General features: G+C 44.0%; 1 protein-coding gene across 17 annotated transcripts in view; it reads right to left on the bottom strand.

Moving 5' to 3' along the window:
- Nucleotides 1-17,752, bottom strand: part of HEMK1 (HemK methyltransferase family member 1) — a 29,329-nt gene that overhangs the window by 5,424 nt on the left and 6,153 nt on the right. For 8 of the 17 annotated variants that reach the window (XM_065075226.1, XM_065075234.1, XM_065075235.1 and 5 more), the window contains 4 exons: nt 17,337-17,430; nt 5,676-5,828; nt 3,607-3,671; nt 89-138 (listed from right to left, as the gene is read on the bottom strand). In XM_065075226.1, the coding sequence (XP_064931298.1) occupies nt 89-138; nt 3,607-3,671; nt 5,676-5,828; nt 17,337-17,430 (362 nt within the window). Of the gene's footprint in view, nt 1-88; nt 139-3,266; nt 3,336-3,606; nt 3,672-5,675; nt 5,829-17,336; nt 17,431-17,752 lie in introns of all 17 variants that reach the window. The other 9 variants (XM_065075225.1, XM_065075227.1, XM_065075230.1 and 6 more) reach the window with 3 other exon arrangements.

Here is a 17,752-nt window from a genome sequence, read left to right as displayed (position 1 = left end):
GATCCCTTGGTTGTCTCTCTTGCTCACGTCCCCCAGCAAAGTGAAAAGGGAGAAAGACAAAGGGGATTATAACAGTGAAAAGAGTTACTGTGTGAAACATCATGGTGGAGGATGTGGATCCTGTCTTGGAGTTGCAGCCTGTAGAGAAAACAGAGAGAAGAAAAATTAGGAGGCATGTTTGTGTAGATTAATGAGCAACAGATTCTATAAACAGATGATTAAATATCGCACCTCTTATCTGATACACACACATTGTACCCCAACAACAGCAACCAGATTCCTGTCAAGCCACAAGGGACGTTGAGGACCTGCTCTTTGCCCCATGAACAACATACAAAGCAAAGAGCACACCAGGCACCCACAGTGATTCCAGGGTGCAGCTCCTGTCCACACAAACCTATAACCCTTGCCATATATACCGCAGTATTCCTCCACCTCGCTGCATATTAACTACGTCTCCAAAGCCTCCTCCAGGTGAGCTCACGTTCCCGGGGAAAAAAAACGCAAACCAAACACACACAACAAAATCACTCGCTTCAAACACAAACCTGCTATTTTAAGTGGAGACAACATGCTCATTTGCTACATTCCTTCTCCAGCCTCTTTAGTAATCTAGATCTTAACAGTGTTCTGGCATCCAAGTGTATTTTCTGGGCATCTTTGGATCTCGCCTCACACGCCAGTGTTAAGGTAACGTGATGTTACTGCATGCTACTGGGAGGCAGGCACACGCAGTGCAGCAGAACCCCTGTGCCACACACAGAGCTAGGGAAAAGGACTCTTCCAGGGACAGCCATGCACAGACTGCATACTATAACATTTTTAAAATACACAGTAGGGTCTTTCAGATGCCAGTTTCTAACTGTTTCTTGCCCCTGACATCTCTGTGCACATTAATTGGGAAACACATGCTACGGTCAGCGCCATTTATCATCAGCCAGACATCCGTGGGGTGCTCACACCAGCAGAAACCCTGAAGGTACCAGAAGACACAAACACCTCTCTGTTAACTGCGGCAAGAGAGCAAGGAAGTATGCTCATTTCCAATTATAAGAAACAGGTCTATAAACATGTTGGTATTTCTCAGAGAGAAATCTTGGCCCAGATTCTCATCTGACCCACTGCACTAATCCAAGGTAGAACGGCCGTGAGACTGCCAGACTGCCCCTGCATGGTGCATATGGCGCTCCAGGCTGTCACAGCCCAGCATGATCTATCCCTTGTTCCCAGCTTGCTATAGAACATGCTCCATGCCAAGGGCAAATAGTTGAGACAGTGATCCCCTTAAATCTTAGGAATCCTGAGCCAAGCTCCCTTGATGCTCCTGGGACAGGAAGAGAAGCCAGTCTGAAAGTAGCCTTTGTGCTTGGTGGCAGCCTGATATTACAGGAGAGGTCAAAGAAACAGACAGTATGAGAAAGGAAGGAAGGAACAGAGCCTCTAATTTCTCAGATACACAGTCACCCATCAAAATACCTCCCTTCTCATCAGGCTTGCAATGTGCTTGTGAAGACATCTAAGCAATGTCATAAGAAGCACTTTGCAAAGTCAGAAAGACAAGGCTGGTCAAGATCTGCTGGTGAAGACAGACTCCAAGGCTCCCACAGGAGATGCCATTCCCAGACCACCAACAGCGCGTTGTGGCAGCGTCTGCGCTGCCCCCGAACTCCTGTCCTCAGTGCAGTCAATGTCTGGAGAAAACAAAACTGAAAGCTCTTCCCAGCATGTTCTCTCCTCCCATGAGAGACCCACCACAGCAGCAGAGTTTTCCTCCAGCTCCTCAGTGTAACAAACACCTCAGGACTACCTGAGCGGGTCCACAGAGCACACTGTGCCAAAGTTCTTATACCCAAGTCCTGCTTGCCTTTGTTGAGGGCCTACGGTACTGCCCTGCCAGCACACACAGGCATCGAGAAAGGTAACGATTCCTGCAGCACTCTGCAATGTGCCCATCTGGCACGGGGATTGATTTAGTGAGAGCAAGACTCACCTAAGCACCTGGAGAACACAGCTGTGATAAAGGAGCTCTGAAAAGAAGGCAGGAACCAAGCTGGCTTCAGGCAGGCAGTAACACGGCTTATCCTACTGGCTTCCCTCGCAAGAACTGCAGGGCACCATGCCATGGACAAGATCAAAAGGACACAATGAAAATATCCATGGAGAAATATGAGGTTCTCTGGCACAGCATTTATACTTGCTCAGCCACTTCAAGCCAGCAAGTAATGTTAATAAGCAAGACGATTTCTCCCAGATGCTAGAGCAATAATCTACCAAGGAGGCAAAGATGCAGCCATCCTTTATTATATCTATGAAAAATCACAACAGAGCTTGGTTTGACACTCAAACATCAGACAGAAATCTCTGCTCTTCACTCCCTATAACTGGACTAGGAGGCAAAGGGTATTAGTGAGGTGACAGGTTTGGGAATGGCTTGTTCTACACATCACTTCAGACTCACACAAGAGCTGGGACTGGGATGCAAGTGAAGAGATGCAGCTCAGCGCATCCAGCAACAGAAGCAGCCTGTCTCTAAACCCAACGCTGGCCGCACCTTGGGAAAAAAAGGGTATGTGGGCCCTGTGGACAGAAAAGTCAATTAATGAGCACCACTTACAGCTCACTGCTGTACTAGACTCCATAAGAGGTAGCAATAGGAATCCTTTCTGTAACTGCTCTGATAAATGCCTACGGCCCAGCGATTTCTGAGGATATGAATACATTCTAGAGTTCTACACGTCTTATAATGTCTACAGAGACCAATATCCTGAACTCAAAAGCATACTGAGATTCTAGCTCTGGTGCTCACTATGTTAGTGACAAACCAGAATAACCTGGATAGAGAATAACTAACTGAGGAAGCAGAGCCACTAGGAAGGACCAAGTCAACCCAGTACAGACATGTTCTGACTGCAGGCACTACAAGCTTGAGTAATTGCAAGGGAGTTGGACTAGATGATCGTTAAAGGTCCTTTCCAGCGCAAACTATTCTATGATTCAGCAGCTCTGAACATCCAGCCACAGTGCAGGTGTTGTGCAAACAGCACGGAACGCAGCAGCACCATTCTCACCAAAGTCAAGGCTGCAAGGAGGATGCTGAGGGACCCCACACTAGCAAAGAGTGAAGGTGCTATTCAAGTGTGCAAGGTTATATCTAGAGGAGCAATGACAGAAACAAGCACAGCTAGAAGGACATAGGGAGCCAGAGAGAGAAAGATTCAGGCTGTACTTGTTCTTAACCTTCTAAGTGACATAAACGTTCTTGTTACCTGCTACCTTGAGTTTCCAAAGTTTGCAGACACAGGTAAGAGTAGTTACCATGAAACACTTTGAAAACTCTGAAAGACAGAGAGCATTTAGGTACTATTGTTTTATTTAGGTTGCTGTGTTTGCAAAGCTGTCCTTTGCACTCACAAGTCAAAGGAAAAAAATAATCTGGTAAATATAAGCATTTTTTTCTGAATTCTTACACATTTCAGGAGCTCAACCTAGGAAAACAATCCTTGGTTTCCAGTGGCAATAAACATGAACCACATGTCCAAATACTGAGGACTCTCAGTCTTTCCCAGACAACAATTTACAAAGAATGGGTAATACGTGGGCTTGTACCTATGTGCATTCTCCCTGGTGAGATCCACAGCAGTCTTCTCTTTATCCACAGCTATCACCTGGCTCTGAGACAGAAAAAAAACATCAAGTATTACAACATCAAGGTTCCTGAGCAGACATGTGCTGCCAAAAGTGACATGCAAGATGAGAACTGGCAATTCACTATTCACTCTTGGCTCCTAAAAGAAATAGTTCATGAAGAATGCATCTCAGGGCACTGATGGGATCATGAGTCACTTCTAGCAAAGCCAATAACGTGACAGAAGGCATTCTGCAACACTGCCAGCAGCCTACCAAAATAGACAGGCTTCTGACCAAACCGACTCAGCTGACAACAATGGAATCACACTGACTCACATCACCTGATATGTTCATAGCTCCTCGTAGTGTGAGACTTAATGCTCTGGCTAGTCTGGGATAGACAAAGGTTAATGGAAGATAATGTCCTAAGCTTCTCCTCTCTTATGGAGACAGAATCACTCCCAGCATCCACAGAACTACTTGGACAGAGGTTCTGGCATTTTCCATCTGTTATGCAGACATCTTTTGCCCAGTTACTCCACTGCAGGCCTTACACCCCATTCACTGCATGTATTGACTGTACACACTTGACTGTGTGTCAGGTATTTGAGAATCTTCCAGCATAACATTAATAGGTAGTACTAAACAGTTAAAAATTTGTTTGACCTTCCGTTCCACCTTGGGAAAAGCACAGGCAAAGGCTTGACTTGTTTTTGCTTTGCTTAATGTTTTTTAAACACAGATGTTAGTAAGTATTTACATAGAGAAAGCATGCCAAAGAAACTACTTTGCATTTGGAGATGACGGTGTGTCAGCTATCATTCCTAAGGGGATTAATTTCACAGCCTGACACCAGCACCCACACATATAATGCTGACCCTTAAGGTGAAGGACACAGCTGAATCCAGGAGTGAAAAGTTGCTGTTATTTCCTCAATACCCTAGTGCCAAATTCTGCCTCAAACCCTAAAAGGATTGCACAGAGTGTAAACTCCACTTAGCTGTCAGTGTGGCTACGGCTAACTCTAATCAGTCAAGGCTCCTCATTTCTCTGGGCACAGCAGTTTGTGTGACTCAGCTGGGAAAGGACTTATCAGTTACAAGGACAGGCTGACGCAGCTCTTCAACTTAACAGGCAAGGAAAAGAGCATGAAGTACAGCTCAGGAAGTTAAGAGTAATTATACTCTGAAGTCATGAAACTCAAGTATTAACCTTATTAGGTCACTGCGAGGAGGAACTCAGGCATCCACCTCTAATTCTTACACACCAAATCTTCTACAAGAGGAAGGGTTGGCCATAGTAATTCTCACTCACGAGAAGGAACCAGCTGGTCTGCAATTCTGAGGAAAGGGGATTTTTTTCCCCTTAACCACATGCAATCAGAATTTGGATGCATTTTTCTTTCTGTTTACCAACAGTATCTCTGCTTACCAACAGTATCTCAGTATTGTGGCATATGTTACATGCCACAATAATCAGGGCAAGAAGGGCTTGGGTCGCACATATCTCAGTCCCCTTCCTGCTCTTCTCACTCTGTTCAAAAGGTGTGGGTTGTTATTAGGGAACAAAAGACTTCCAAAAAGTGGTATGGCAGTGTGACATATGCATGCCATACTGATCTCAAGTAATGACAAGATCTTTTCAATTCACAGCGAGGTGATTTTTAGAGATGACTGCCCCATAAATTCAGCTAACAGAGTATGTGCCCATGCCTCAGTCCCTTTTGTCCTCAGCCCAGGATACTGGCTTAAACCAAGACCCACCAAGCTCAGGTGATTGATAGTGAGCTGTGATAGACAAAGAACAGGCACATTTGCTTCTTCCATTCTGTGTCTCCAGTACTCCTGCAGACAGCTGGGGAGAGCATTTCCTAAATATTCCTCTTCTAGCTAGCATGAGCTTACAGAACCTGGCTGTTGGAGACCTTAGCTGCTGAAGTCCCACCAAAGCAAAGAAGTTTGTCTGCGAAGTCTCAGTGAAGACTACTCAAATGCAATCGTCCTGTAGCACAGATATCTCTTGTACCATAAGCATGTGAAAAAGCTCACCTGTGGCAGTTTGCACAACAGACTCAGAGCAATTGCTCCAGAGCCACAGCCAATCTCCAGGATCACAGGATGAGGGACAGACACTGGGAAGCGGAGGTCTGAATTCTTCTCACATTTCCAAGATTCCTCTTCCACAACTAAAGAGACAAGATCCTAACAAAAGAAAAAAAAAAAAAAAAAAAAGAGAGAATTCTAAGGGTGCTGTTTTGACTCACACCTTTGTGGTCTGAGAACAGGAGTTTTAATTTCTTGACCCTGTAGCCCAATTAAAATGTATTTTCATTGCTGATTTTTAACACACAGATGGCAGCAATGGAACTGACATGCCAGAAGTCACTTCAGCTACATCTTCCCCACAGGGTTCTTTAATTAGTAACCAAATCCTCAGGATACAATTTCCCATGGCTCGTCTGAAATAATCTAGCATTGTGGGGAAAAACAATAACCAAACAGCTGGAGCACATTATCTTCTCCAACATCACTCTATTTACTCAAAAAATCCAGCTTTCCGAATTTGTAAGCTTCAAAATGTAAGATTGCTACACTTTCTCAGTGTGGTATGTAATCTAGAGGCAGAGGTACAGCTCCTAACAGTGTCTAGACCAACAATTCAACCTGCAGATGAAAATCAATGGCAATGAGTTACTAAACGACCCAAACGAGCAGCTCCCTGTGCAGACTTCAACCACATTTTGTTGGTATAAAGTCACATGGAAAAGATTTTCATCCATGCTCCGGGACCTGTATGCATCTCTGCTATCACTGCCTCCTCTCATGCATCTACCTCCTCTCTTTAAAATCCCTTTGCAATTTCATATAAAATCTACCACAGCAGGAAAGGTCTCAAAAATATGCTGTTACAAGGTTTGTGAAAATGAGTAACTAACTACAAAAGAAAGAACACACGTGCCTCCCTCAGACGGCAGCACAAACTTGCCTTGCTGTTCACTGGAGAAAACTATAAGACAGAAACCTTATAAACACCTTGACTGCACCAGCAGCTTCAGCAAGTGCTCACAACCCCCCGCAATCCTTGTGCTTTCATGGTACAACAGTACAGAACGAGGTCTTAATGCCTGAGCCGCTCCCACAACGGCTAGGTTATTTCACTTGAGAGGTCTGCTCTCATCTCTCCTGTAAATCCAGAAAGCTTAGCACAATTTACAAAGAATAATTGGCTTGATTTTGCCAACAGGTAAAAATGGAAGACGTTACCAGGAAAATTACCCGCCTTCCACTTTTACAAGGAATCTTGCATGTTCTTGGCATACGCAGGAATATTTAAAAGCAACATGTCCTGGCAGGCAGGTCAGCTTCTCTTTAGTAAAGCAGTGTCCTTTTTCAGGAGCCTAAACTAGGTATGCTTGTACATAAAGGCATAAGCCCTTCCTTGGATATATCACTAACTGGGGTGCAGTGTAATAGATGACTTGTGCAAAGCTGTAGTTTCTAATTAAGATATTTGTTGTTGGTGGTCATCCTTCATGCTAGGCCAATTTGTATCCACAGTAAGTAGGGAGGGAGGATATAAACAGGTATAAAAAATTAAGCGTTAGTGTAGATGGGCTTCAACGGAACATCCCTGGCAGCAAAGCACCTGAGACACAGGCTGTTTTGTCAGAAAGTATTTTCTGAGGTTTCCCACAAGATACAAACTGCTTTTAAACATATTAATATGCTGTGGCCCTGCATGCAAACACTCACCCACAGTGCTTCAAGAACAGAAGTGAAGCTTGCACTGCTTCACAGTCTGGGATGGAGAAACAGGCGTATTTGAACACTGTCCTGGTCTTGCACAGGCCAGGCAGCTTCAAACTGCTCCATTTTAATGGAACCCTTCACCTGTTGATTCTTCCTGCTGAAAGAGCCCAAAAGCACAAGCGAAAGGAAAGATTTGAACACACAAATGCTCCCTGTTTCGCCTAGTAACATTACTACTTCTTCAGATCAGTTTTTCCAGGCCTTTGCCATTTTCAACTCAGCTGTGTTAGGCTTTGCTGCTTTCCCAGTAGCCTGGTTCTGCCAACAATAGCCTTTTGGGAGCCACTGGCTCAACTTTTTTTAGGCTCCTTTGCACAGCCACAGACTTTTGAGGCCTTCAGGGACTTTTAGGCAACAAGCACCTTCATATGTTTTCATTGTTTTCTCTCTCATCTTCTGCAGTTGTTTTGCTCCTCAGCAACAAGCTCTACTGTGCTCGTACCCAAAAACGCAGGAGGGATGGAGCAGCAGCCCGCAGGCTGGCAGGCACTATTCCGAACGGCCTCTCGCAGAGGTGCGTCTCACTGCAAAACTCACTTCGGTGACTCATACCTAAGCCAGGCTCAGCAGGAGTGAGGAGCCACACTGCAATGCCCTGCCCTGGCTACGATGTCAGTATTAACACTACACTTCTATGGGGAGTTTGTTAACAGCCTCCAAAATCACATATTCCTTTTTGTTGCTCCAAGATTCCTTTCCTAGACAATTATGGGGAAAAACATTCTTACAGGCTTCCACAGGACTGTGGGAGACTGTGCGCTCGATAGCAAAAGGGAAAATAAGCACCTTAGCTACCCATTTTTGTGGGGAAAATGGCTTTTGCCTTTCAGCTAACAGCACCAGATGAATCAGCTTGAAAACACTTTTGCAATGGAGACAGCCAGAGATTGTAACCGCAGCTGGTTTGGGGAAGCAGGTGCTGATGATTCCAAGACCACAGAAGAAGAGCCACACAAAAAATTCTGCTTGGCCATTAAATCTCTCTTTGAAATACCAGCCATTTCTGGTCACTTAAAAATATTTCCAGGAAATCTCTACATTAACTCAGAAGTACCATCTGTTACCATGGCTGATCACAGAATAGCATAAGTTACTGATTACCAACATCCAGTGTAACTTCCACACAGTAGAACGATTGACAGCATTTATTAACTTCCTTAAGGTTGATCACCAGTAACTTCAAGCTTGGAGTTTTTAACAGACCTTCTCCCTTGCACATTCTACAGTGGAAGTATTTTAGAGTGCTTGCCAAAGCTCCTGTTTAAATATGACTGACTTCAGTTTTTACCACATGTAAATTAAAATAGGAATGTTGGTATTACTTAGATTTGTATCCTACTTTCTGCCTCCTTCGTCTTATTGTCTTGGTTATTTCATATACTTCTGAGGCAAAGTCTAGTTCTCTTATATGTTTATCATGAAAGTTCAAAATTTAAAGATACTAAAAATAATGTGACAACCTAAAGAAACTACATCCTTTTCCAGACATTAGTATCTCACTACAATCAAAAAGTTCAATAACTATGAAAATAAATTATTTTATTAAATAAATTTGACTGGCAAGCAAAACAGAAGCTATATTCTAACTGACAAATTAGGAAAAAATACTAGTACAGATTATTTGATGTTGAATTAAACTTGCAATTATGCATGTTTTAAAAGCAAGAAGTAAACACAAAACAATGCACTGGAATAAGACATTTTGTAATTCTGCAATAACTGGATGTGATACCAGCCACCTCTGAAAACTGGCGATTCATGAGGGTGGCAAGCCAGGTGCAAAGCAAAGTATGTGGAAGGGTTTTTACAGTGCACTGGGCTAGAGGTGATGCAGGCATCAAGCGAGGGGTTTTCAGGGACCTAAATTCTGTTGTTTAGCACAAAACAGAGTGGGGAGAAAGTGGGAACATCTAGACGATCTATGTCTTTACCAGAAGTGAATTAAAAACTCTACAGGGAGATCCCCTGGTCCTGACTAGCAAAGTAAGAGCTTGCAAGAACTGGAAGAGATATGTTACTGGCAGTTCCACATACAGGGGACACAAATATTTGCTTCCCATGCTACTTGATTTCCAGCACTCTGAGGTTCTCAAGCTTTTGTCTCTCAGCCAAGCCACCCACAGCCTGCTCTCACCTTGCGATTCCAGGAAGTCTTGCTTCACTGCCAAATTTGCCCTAAATTCATGCTGTCATTTATTTGGTTTATTTTCCCCCTCATTTTCTATGTTGAGCAAAATAAATGCAAAACTTTGTAGACACCTCCAGCTTCCCATGAGCCTTCACCTCACCCTTCCACCCACAACTCCGGTTCTCCAACTGCCCCCCTCCCCCTCCCACTGCACACACTCATGTTCTGACAGGTTCTGGGTATTACCTCCCCCTCCCTGCGGCCAGGTCCCTAGTTCACTGTATTTCTTGGAACTGCAGCTGCACAAAGAAAGTGCAAGAACAGTGTTTGCCAGCACCCAAACCACAAGCTCCACAGCTGCACAGCTCCAACCAGCAGGGTCAGGCAGCTTTCAGCACCTAAACACTCGGGAGGAAACAGTAGAGATTCTCACTGCACAACGGTGGCTACAGAGCTGTGTGTAAGTCCAAAGGCAAGGCAATTGCGTGCTACAGTCCAACAATAGTGATGCTTCTGCGGTTAATAGTACAAGGCTAAAGAAAACGAGGAGGGGAGGAATAAGAGAGGCAAGGGTGGAGGTCACAAATTCACACCGTGTTCCCTAAAAGCACCCTTTTTTCATGGTCCACATGCTCTGGGGAAGGCAGGGAAGACAAGATTCCAGGGGTTTAAGCCAGGGTGGCAAGAGGCTCTAACCTCCCAGGCTAGCAATCGGGACAAGGAAAACAAAAGACACATGAAAACCTGGCTAACCTTGCTGCTCACGCACACTTCCTGGGAATGATTTACTTACTTGTGTGCTTTCCAGAAACTTCAGTTCTCAGAATCCAGGACTTTCCATAGAGCCTGATCTGATATTAACCAAATCACCCCCTGCTCCTGTTTGTCCACTTGGCTGCCAAACAGCATGTGACAGAACACCAGGAAACCAAGCTGGAAACCTGACTCCACGGCAATGGCCCTAGAAGATCACTGCCACGTGCCCGCTTCCCAAAGCAAGGCCACCAAGCCAGCCCAGTGCTCAGAGGGCAGGCAGGCCATGACACGTGTGTCCTGCCTCTTCTGCCTGGCACCACAGTAGGAAAATGTTGCACAAAGCCCATGAAACTCCCCCATATACATATAGAAAAGCAAAACACCAGAATAACTTCAGAAGGAGCCACTGATCCTGAAAGAAAAGGGGGCTTTAGGCAGAAGCAATGACAGACAAACAGGTAAAGGCACATCTAATAAGGAAGGGGTTTGGCTTCTCTGTGACACAACGGAAGCTCATGACGTGTTGGTATATGCCAAGCAGTTGCATCTGTTGGAGGAGAGGCTGTGACAGCACCTAGAAATGACTTCACCAAAGGGCAGCAACCTTTGCAACCTGTACGTAGAGATGTCCAAGAGAAACCACCACAGTTGTCATATCTAAACATATCCAGCCCCAAGAGGGATGAGAAGAGTGGATCAACGTCACTGTAAAATGGCCATACGCACCTCAGGTCTCCAGCACAGACCTCTATCTAGGGAACATCTCTCCAAAAGAAAGGCATTTTCTTTCTCTGAAGATACTGGTATTGATCACTGCGAGATACAAGATCTGGAGAGACGCACTGGTGCGGCTCACTAATTCCTAGCTCTGAAATTCCAGTTACTTGGATGTCTGAAAGAAGCCAGGGGTAGGAAATGGACTTTTGCCCCTGTTGATGTGGGAATCCCCCCAGGTTCCATCCCTCCTATTACAGCCATTCTATAGTTTGTTTTTCTCCAGTTCTAGTCCCAAATCCTGCACTAACTGCTGATGAACTAAGCTACACAGCTGAAACTCACAGAAATAGAGACCCTCTTTCAATCAGAAAAGGGAGATTAAAAAGCTAAAGACTTCATAGAGTTCTTTTAGGGCCAAACATAATAAAGGCATTAACAACACAGAGATCTGTGAGAACGTATTAGGAAGGTCTACATAAGTTAACCTGAGGAACAGGTTTGTGCATGACTTAAAATAACAGCTGCTGCTTTCTGCCTTCAGCACAGATTTTAGCTTTATATTTACATTTTTGAGTCTGTCTGGAAAGCACCAACTTTGAAGTAATGCTCTGCACAGCCTTTTTCTTCTTGCATAGGAGCCAGGAGAAACTACTGTCATAGTTCATCTTGGCCAGTTAGCCAGGAACAATCCTGTTTCTTCCTCCATTTCCTTATGAACAAGAATAAATCTGTCCTGGGAAAAACCTCCTGTTCTGATTTCAAAGTAGCCAGCAACAGACTCCTGTTAAGCTCTTTCAGTAGTCAATTATACTCTCTGTTAAAGATGTGCATTTTGTCTTCTGGCCTGCATTTATAGTGCTTGTTATACACTTGTCTATGAAACCAAGGAGACCTACATTATCTAATTTCTGTGCTCTGTGCCAGGTTATTAACACCTAAGCTTGTCTTTGATGAGCTAAACAGTCTTTTACAACAAGGCAGATTTTTTTCCAGCTGTTAATCTACCTACTGGCTCTTCTCCAAACCTGATTTTCCACTTCTTTCTCAACCAGTCAGTAACATAACAGGACATAATATTTTTGCAACTATTCCCTGCTACTTGTACTTGGCAAGCTCCTGTTGAAACACACAAGGATCACATTAGCCTGCTGGGCAGCCCACTGGAAATGGGTGCTTGTGCTCAGCCAATGTCTGTAAGAGCCCCAAATTTTTCTCCAAGCACTTCTGGCAGGGGAAACCCCTCACCCACAAGGCACAGGCTGCACTATTTGTTTCTGCATATATGATCCTATTAAACACCTGTGCTTAGCTCAAAGGGCAATTCAGGTTCCCTTCATAATTCCCATTCCCCAGTCTGTGTGCCACAGCCCACTTTCAGAAAATATTTCCTCCAACATACTGATATTACCTAAAAATATAAAATATAAACATACAAAATCTGATGTAGGGCCACAACGGCAATGCTCCAACTTTAGCACATTTGTTTACAGCTACATTTTGACAGAGAGCAGTTAATTTTTGATGTATTAAATAATGCCCTACTGCATTTACAGGATCATAAAATCATTTCGGTTGAAAGAGATCGTGAGAATCATCGAGTCCAACCGTAACCTAACTCTAGCACTAAACCATGTCCTTAAGAACCTCATCTAAATGCCTTTTAAACCCCTCCCATGATGGTGACTCCACCACTGCCCTGGGCAGCCTGTTCCAATGCCTGACGACCCTTTCTGTGAAGAAATTTTCCTAATATCCAATCTAAACCTCCCCTGGCACAGCTTGAGGCCATTTCCTCTTGTCCTATCACTTAGTACTTGGGAGAAGAGGCCAACACCCTCCATGCTACAACCTCCTTTCAGGTAGTTGTAGAGAGCTAGAAGGTCTCCCCTTTATGTTCAATATACCTTATAGGAATCTCTATATATTTCAAGAAAGGACATTAAGCTATGTACAACACAGGCCACCATAATTTTCATTTCCCAGACAGGAAAGCCAGTGATGCAGAAAGGAGAAGCAGCCTTCCTTTGAAGTGACAACTGGTCAGAGGCAAAACCACCAAAAAAGCCACCCCAACCTCCTGACTCCTGATCCGTGGCTGTAACACCAGTAGACAGGGTGACATTTTGAACTTTCCAAAAAGTAACCATCTATCGCAATGAAATTAGGGAAATGAAAGGCAATTCTGCATCAAAAGCTCCCTTTTAGCACTGATTAAAACAGAAAATGTGTACACTGCTTTGACATTGAGCACTGATGAAAGGCCTCACCCTGCAATCTGTATATTTGCATGTACATGTGGGGAAGCAAAAATCCTCCCTTCTCTGTGTGCTTGACCTTCTTGAAACATTAATGATTATGTTTAGCTATAAGTAAGGTTAAATTTCATGAAAGGTTTCTCTGAGTAAACTTTTGCCTAAAGTGCCTTTGGAAAATAGCCCAGCACAATGACTGCCATTCAGTTGACAGATGCAAGTGAACGACAATGGCTTTGGTGTGCTCAGCATGTTATCATGGGAAAAAAAAAAAACAACAAAACTATCATGAGAAACAAGCTAAAAGCTTAAAAACTGTAAGTTGAAAAATGATGTATTAGACAGCAACAGGACTAATAATTATGAATCTTATGGAGAACATGCATGGCTTGTGTGTTACGCAGTAAGAAATAAGGGCTTTCTTGTTAAATAAGCAGGCAGTACTGGAAGCAAAGAAAATACTTTTACCACTTACAATACAAACTTAGAAAGATTCGTTGTCAGATGATGCCATGGAGGCTAGACACAGACAAACTCAAAAGAGGATTAAACAAATTAACAGAGGACAGATCCATGAGTGATTACAAAGCAGGATGGCCCCAAATCCAGCTTGGCTAAGAACAGCCCTTAACTGCTGTCAGAATAATGAGGGACCCTTCCATACCTATATTTTTGCTTGTAATTTTTTCCCCACTATCTACTACAAGCCCTGATCATACACAGTATATTGAACTAGACAGACCAATCCAGTCTGGCCCACTAAACTTTTTTCCTCATTTTTGTATGATCTCCTGCTCTCACAGGAGACTGCAGCCATGACTTGCACGACTTCTTGAACGACTATAAAGAAAAAAATGTTAAGCATGGTAAAGAGTTGGAATTCCTTTCTCTAAGATGTCTCCCAGGCTAAACATTCTTCACCCTACAGTGTTTTTCTCCCCTTGCCCTTTACAGGACAATGCACTGTTTTCATGGCATAGCCACCAAAACAAAGCCAAGACAGAAAAAAAAATTACGATGAATCTGAGACCAAAATGGGTCAAGCAGGTGTCACCAGGGGACTCCTGGGTGGCCTGAGGGTCAGAGGAGGTGACAGGACTGTGAAAATCCTCCCAGGCAGAACTGGAGCTCTCCTTCCAGCAGCTTTCCTCCAGCAAAAGCAAAAACTCGGTGTCTGAGAACCTGACTCTACCCACACCATAGTTGCAAGGGATAAAAGGAGACTATTCTAGCTTACAGTGAACAAATAAGCCATCATTTGCTTTAAAATACAGCATCTGAGAGAGCAGGGGATCGGAAAACGCCAGAAATCCAATAATAGCTGAAAGGAAATAGAACTATCAGGAACTCCAAGAGCCTAGGCCTGGAGTGCCCTCCAGGGGTAAAAGACAGGAGAGCCACATACTCAAGACTCTTCGTTCGGTAAGTCCTGGACCAAACTTGTCCTTAATGCAGTCATGGTGAAGTTTCATTTAGTTTATATTTGCTTGTACGAACAAAGGAATTACGTATCCACAATTGGTTGAGTTCTCTTCTTCCTATTTTTTTGTCTGATCCACAAGGCTGCTGCGATGGTAACACAGCCTGAGTTTTAGAAGGCCATATTTTGGGAAAAGGACTTTCTTCTCCATTAATACAGTGACTGCGAAATGCTGAGAGAGGGATTCTGTAACATTAAAATAACAATTGCATAACAAAGATAATTCATTTGCCCCAAGAACCTCCCCAGTGCAGCAGCCTGGCTCTGATGGCCACACGAGGAAAGTGGACAGGACGCTGCATCCCGCAAGCCCTTGCAGACCCACTCAGTGCTTGTGGCAGCAAGTCCAAAGCTTCACTCACAGAGGGCCAGGTAACTGGAAAAAGGTGAGACCAAGGCCTGCTTAACAAAACTCTCCTCCAATGCAATATGTCCGTGGTCACAGAGGTATCTGTCAGCCCTGTGTGCCAAGAAATTAAGACTGAATGCAATCAGCTTTGTTATCCCACTCTCTGAGCTTAAACAGGACCTGCTAGTTTCCTCATTTTGGCTGCCTGTCCCCTCCCCACCCAAATTCCCATAGAAAAGAAGAACAAAGTCACATGTGCTGAAACAAATACTCCCAGAGGGAGCAAATGGGAGAGTCTCAGCTACCAGAGAGAGCAAAATAGACTATGAAGGGGCAAATCTCACACAGGGTAAAACTGAAGCAGACAACCGAGCTTCTCTCTTTGCATGCGACTCTGTCCCCAGGACTGAAACAATGCTGGTGGTTTATGTCTTGCTGTGTTTTGCTTTCATGCCATTACCAATGCATCTGGGTGTAAAATTCAGAACCCTTCTGTTGTAATCACAGAATAAAAAGTGTACAATAGAGACAGCTCCTCAACAAGCAGGAGAATTTGCAGAAGCTACATAAATATAACTAGGAAGCAAATTTTGCAGCTTAAAGCAATGTCCTGCCAGGTGCTGCTGAACAGCTGGATCTTGTCCCCATGTTCTTCCTGTCCAAGTAACCTTCACAGCATCAGATCACAAGAAAACCCTCAGTTGCCAACACAGCTCCATTCATAATCCATTTCTGGCCTGTCATAATAGATGTGCCAAAAATGTGCCTTCATAGTAAGTATCGTGACACGTCAAATAAAGTTTTCCCACAGAGACAAGGTTTGCATTATTTATGTTACTTTTTTGCACCAGGGCATGCTAAGTGGTTTCAAATACAGTGTGTTACACAGCACTGCATTTTGGTTTGGGCCAGCTAAGATCCTTTTACCAAAATCATGCCTGTAGGCACAATAAACAACGTTCTCAGGCATTAGCCAGCCTATCTTCCATTCCACAAAGCAGGCCCTTGTTTGAAGCCTGGCACTGCATGGAGAGAACTGGAGCACAGCACCAGAGGAGGCCTTGCCAGCAGATATTTTGACTTGCAGAACATGTAATGTCTCCCTGGTTTTAATGCTCACATTGCATCCACAAGTTAATGGGGAGTCAGAGGTTGGAAATACTCTCTTGAATCAAGCAGAGCAGAAATACTGTTGACAAAGGATTCCATAGACTGCACCCTCTCTTTAGTGAGCTGCTACTTTCTTCATACATTCCCAATGCTATCCCTTTCCCAGAAAAAGTAGATGTGATCTTCCAAGGCCTACTCAGTCCCTGGCATCTCTTCCAACATTGTCAGTAAGGGACATTATGTCTGAACAAGCCTTTTCACTTTTTACAGCATGGGCCCCTGCTTATAGAGATTTAAGCAGACAGCCGCCAACATGTTACAACAGTCAACAAGCAGCAGGCAAACAGTTGAAGAAATTATTATTAGCCTAAAACAGCTTTAAGCTTCTGGGACTCCTAAGTGGAGACCATCTCCAAAAGAAAACAAACAAACAAACCTCACAAAACCTAAAACCTCCTGAGGACTAGTAAACAGAAAGCCTTCCTTGCTAGAATGTCCATGAGCTGAAGGCCGGGCTACTATCAGGGAAAAGTGTCCCCATGGAGTTCTTAGACTTTTCCTTATTAGGAACACAGATGAAAATGGAGTTTTAACTTGAACACGTATGGCTGTCCTTTACATTCTTATGACTGACATTCATATTTAATTCCAGCCCAGTTCAGAACTTACCATTCAGTTTGCAGTGTGTGTTTTGCTGCTGTTAAGGAAACAACCATTCAGGTTCCACTGTTTATCCAGAAACTACTGTGGAGCCATCAGACAGGTGGTAAGTGCCATTTCCTACCAGCCTGTGCTCTTTTAGCCTGAACATGGACAATCAAGCTCTCTGAAGTCCATTACCATTTTCTAGTAGTAGCTTTCTGCTACTGCAGGATTTTCTTATCAACCTTGGGACAACTTTGAGATTCTTGTCCTTGTATCACAGTATGAACTCACCAGGCTGGTATATCAGAGTAAAGGTTTTGAACTTCTAGAAGTCATTACTACAGCAAAAATAAGAAAGCCAAGCCCTTCCATCAATGGAGATGGATCTCTGTGTAATCAAGCAATACGCTAGCTTGAGAAGCACAAATTCAAGCCCTCCCTGCCACGTTCCCCACATTCATACCTCTGTTTCAGGCCGAGGAATAAATACTGGAGGTCTCATCTTCAGAGTCAGGTCCTGAAAGTCCCACTCACCCAGCACATACTGCACTGGCATTCTGTGACAGGCAAAAGTAAGTGTGAACACTTCAGGTCTACACTTCGTAACAGACAAGAGCTTTCAACAGGATGCTTACCTCATTGCTAACCACATAACCCTTCTGGGGGTGGGCATTCAGACACCCCTACAGCTCTTAACTGCATGTGCAATGTGCCTGTGCACTCTAGGGGAGCTGTAGGAGCTCCATTCCACAAAAGAGTTTGCTATCAAGCACCGGACCCAAGGAACTACAAACAGTCATCCTCACCTCAATACCAGGGAAAGTGATGGAATCGATAGTCCTGGAGATGGCTTCCAAACATATGAAGTACAGGAAGGTG

This window comes from Columba livia, chromosome 10 (assembly GCF_036013475.1).
Source record: "Columba livia isolate bColLiv1 breed racing homer chromosome 10, bColLiv1.pat.W.v2, whole genome shotgun sequence".
Lineage (NCBI taxonomy): Eukaryota > Metazoa > Chordata > Aves > Columbiformes > Columbidae > Columba > Columba livia.
This window is presented reverse-complemented; position numbering and strand designations above follow the sequence as displayed.